Below are 3,281 nucleotides of genomic sequence, written 5' to 3'. Positions count from 1 at the left end.
AAAGGCTATTTACCCAGTGAACAATTGTCACCAAGTCAATTGCAATACATGACAATGTCATGTGTGTCATCAGATTAGAATTGTGCTCCTTAGAGTTTTCAATGGTTGATTTTTTGGAAGTAGATCTCCAGGCAGCCTTTTGAAAATGCCTCTAAGGGGATTTGAATCTCAAACTTTTGGTTAGCAGTCAAGCACATTAACTACTTACACCACACAAGGATTCCAAAGGACATTTAGCAGCGGTTCATAAGTAGGATAGGTTAGAAAATCACAATATATGTTCCCTGTTTGCTTGAATATAAACATTGTTTTTTTGTATCTTGTAGGGTTTCAAAGTGTCACAGTATTATAAAATGTAAATATATAAAGCATAGCTCTTTGAAAGTAAGTTTTGCAGACATTTATAAAGAGGGAAACAAAAAATATAAGTACTGATTTGAGAATTAACAGAAAAACTGTTCTAGGTAAAATTGTTCTAAATAGCTTCAAAATAAGCACTTGGGGGAGAAATGCTCTCATTTGAAAGCAAAAATATATAAATATATTTTCGAATCTTAAAGGGATCTTTTAAAGAAAAATGTTCAATACTTTTGAAAGGGTTATGTCCAGTCTTGGGAAATCAAGACTAGACTAAATTTTATTTCCTGACCAGCTTAAACTACAAATAGGGGCAAATTCAGCATGCTTTTTTAACTCTGCCATCCCAAAAGAATATTCAATGTTAAGAATTCATGTCAATTGCATTTGCAACCTTCTTCCTGAAATCAGAGTGTTAGATAACTATAAAATATCATCAGATCCCATAGATAATACTTACATCTAAACGCCAGTATAAGTCTGGGATGTCCGCAAATAAAATGAACAGACACAAACTCATTTGTATGACCAGCACAAGGACAAATATATCTGAGGAAATAAGAATATAACTATCATTTAAAAAAATCTGAGTACAAAGTATCATATCTATTGATAGACATATTCTAGATTAACACTGATTAAATTTACTTGATTTCTGCATCTAAACACAGTATAATAGATGGGAAATACTCATTTTTATGCAGTGGGTCTCACCACCACAATTTCTGTGCATGTCCTTGAGGAAAGTAGAGATTTTCACATGCATGTTATAAGTTTCAACTAGTAAAACTGAAATATATTTATTGGGCAATATTGACAAAAAGCATTTTCAAAATATGTGTCAAAAGCATACAAGGATCTGAATCACTTTAATGTAAGCCTGCTGCTTCAAATCTTTTTCTGGGGTGGGGGTGGGGAAGAAGAGCTATAAATAAATAATTTTTTAATGGCAAATCACACACAAGTCAGCATTTGGCTGTTTTCTCATCCCAAGAAGGAAAAGCAAAATATTTTTCTCTGAAAAAGAAAAAACACATTTTTTATGGGGATAATGATTCTTCAACTCATGCTTCTGAATTTTTCCAAGTGGAAAGGTAGTTATGGTATGCAAATCAATGTTCTGTAGTTAAATCCGACCATAAACACCTCCACCAAATACAACTCCCCATGCCAGAATGCATGAAGGTAGGAAGTACTTGGGTTAAGCGTCTCCTCAACTCTGGAGGCTCCTGTGGGCTGAATCCACCCCCAGTCTACCAACCATCACATGCCATGGATACAAGTTCCAGCTGAGTGCTGTGCCCTTTTCCCCTCCTCTTAGATGATTTGACAAACAGTAACAAGTAGAGAAATTAGGTCTTTCCAATTTGGAGTATTCATATGAAAAGTCAATAAGAGAAAAATTGGTGAATGGAATAGGTAGAAAAGAAAGCTCTAGTGTTCTATGAAGCTTTGAAGGAAGAAACCACACACCCTGGAAATGAAGCCACACAGTGTGTTTCACACAGAGCCCTAGAATAGAAGTCAGGAGACCCTAGAAATGAGCAGACTCTACATTTGTTCCCTAAATGCCCAGAGCAAGTCTATTCTCCTCTCTGACAAACTCTCACAACAACCTGATCCAGTATGATTCTACTCACAGTTTTTATAGGTGGGCTGCCTAAATGGTTTTCCTTTAGAGAATACAAGTGCCACCATGATACAGTTGATGGTTCCCAAGAACCATATAGTAGTGTTCTCAAAACTTGTGATGGTACCATTAGTTGGAACTGTTGGAGAAATGATTAGCTCTGAGATGCTTGCATTTTTCACTGTGCAGGCACTAAAAAGGAAACCAAAGAAGCAAATGAAGTAAGATGGTAGGTCTTCGTGGAGCATTTATATCCATAATATATCATTTTAGATCATGTCCAGAGCAGGCATTCAATGCTCATATAATGGCTTAAAGCTTGGGAAAGAATATATGGCATATAAGGAGAAAGAAACCAACAAATACAGACCTATCTTTTTGATGAATGAATGGATGGATGGACTCATTCAGTAACTTATTAGACAAATCATTATGTACCTTATTAAGACTTTCTGGGAGAAAAATATATGAATAGACTGTAAAAATATATGAATAAATAAAGCCCTCAAGTGGCTTAAGCTCTCTGATGATATACAAGTAAGGTGATCATGTAATTTATCATCCTAATTGGACAGTTTTGAAGCTTAAACTGAACCTGCCCAGGCAAACTATAATACATGATCACCAGATATGTAAAAGATGATTATAGATTGTTGCTGTTGTTGTTAGGTACCATTGAGTCGGTACTGACCATAGCAACCTTATGCACAGCAGAACGAAACACTACCTGATCCTAGGCCAACCTCAATACTGTTGTCACACTTGAGCCCATAGATGCTGCCACTTGGCCAATACATCTTATTGGGGGTCTTCCTCTTTTTTACCAAACATGATATCCATCTCCAGCGACTGGTCCCTCCTGACAATATGTCGGAAGTATGAGAGACAGAGTTTGGCCATCCTGGCCTCCATGGAGCACTTTGGCTGCACTTCTTCCAAAAAGTATCTATTGGTTCTTTTGGCAGCCCCTGGCACTTTCAATATTCTCCTCCAACACCATAACTCAAAAGCATCAGTCCTTCTACAGTCTTCCTTATTCACTGTCCAGCTTGAAAATACCATAGCTTGGGTCAGGCATACTTTAGTCCTCAAGCTGACATCTTTGCTCTTCAACACTTTAAAAAGGTCTTGGGCAGCTGACTTGCCTAATGCAATATGTCGTTTGATTTCTTGACTGCTGCTTCCTGTGAGTGTTGATAGCTGATCCAAGAAGAATGATATTCTTGACAATTTCAATCTTTTCTCCATTGATAAGAATGTCGTTTATTGGTCCAGTGGTGAGAATTTTTGTTTT

The 3,281-nt window shown here is 36.7% G+C and overlaps 1 protein-coding gene across 1 annotated transcript in view; it reads right to left on the bottom strand.

Moving 5' to 3' along the window:
- Positions 1–3,281, bottom strand: part of ATP13A4 (ATPase type 13A4) — a 189,287-nt gene that overhangs the window by 14,194 nt on the left and 171,812 nt on the right. The window contains exons 27-28 of the mRNA XM_006873141.1: positions 1,998–2,179; positions 818–906 (exon numbers count right to left, since the gene is read on the bottom strand). Coding sequence (XP_006873203.1) covers positions 818–906; positions 1,998–2,179 — 271 coding nt within the window. The remainder of the gene's footprint in view (positions 1–817; positions 907–1,997; positions 2,180–3,281) is intronic.

The sequence above is a fragment of the Chrysochloris asiatica genome, unplaced genomic scaffold (genome assembly GCF_000296735.1).
Source record: "Chrysochloris asiatica unplaced genomic scaffold, ChrAsi1.0 scaffold00224, whole genome shotgun sequence".
In the NCBI taxonomy this organism is placed as follows: domain Eukaryota; kingdom Metazoa; phylum Chordata; class Mammalia; order Afrosoricida; family Chrysochloridae; genus Chrysochloris; species Chrysochloris asiatica.
Note: the sequence above shows the minus strand (reverse complement) of the source record. Positions and strands in the feature narration are given on the sequence as shown.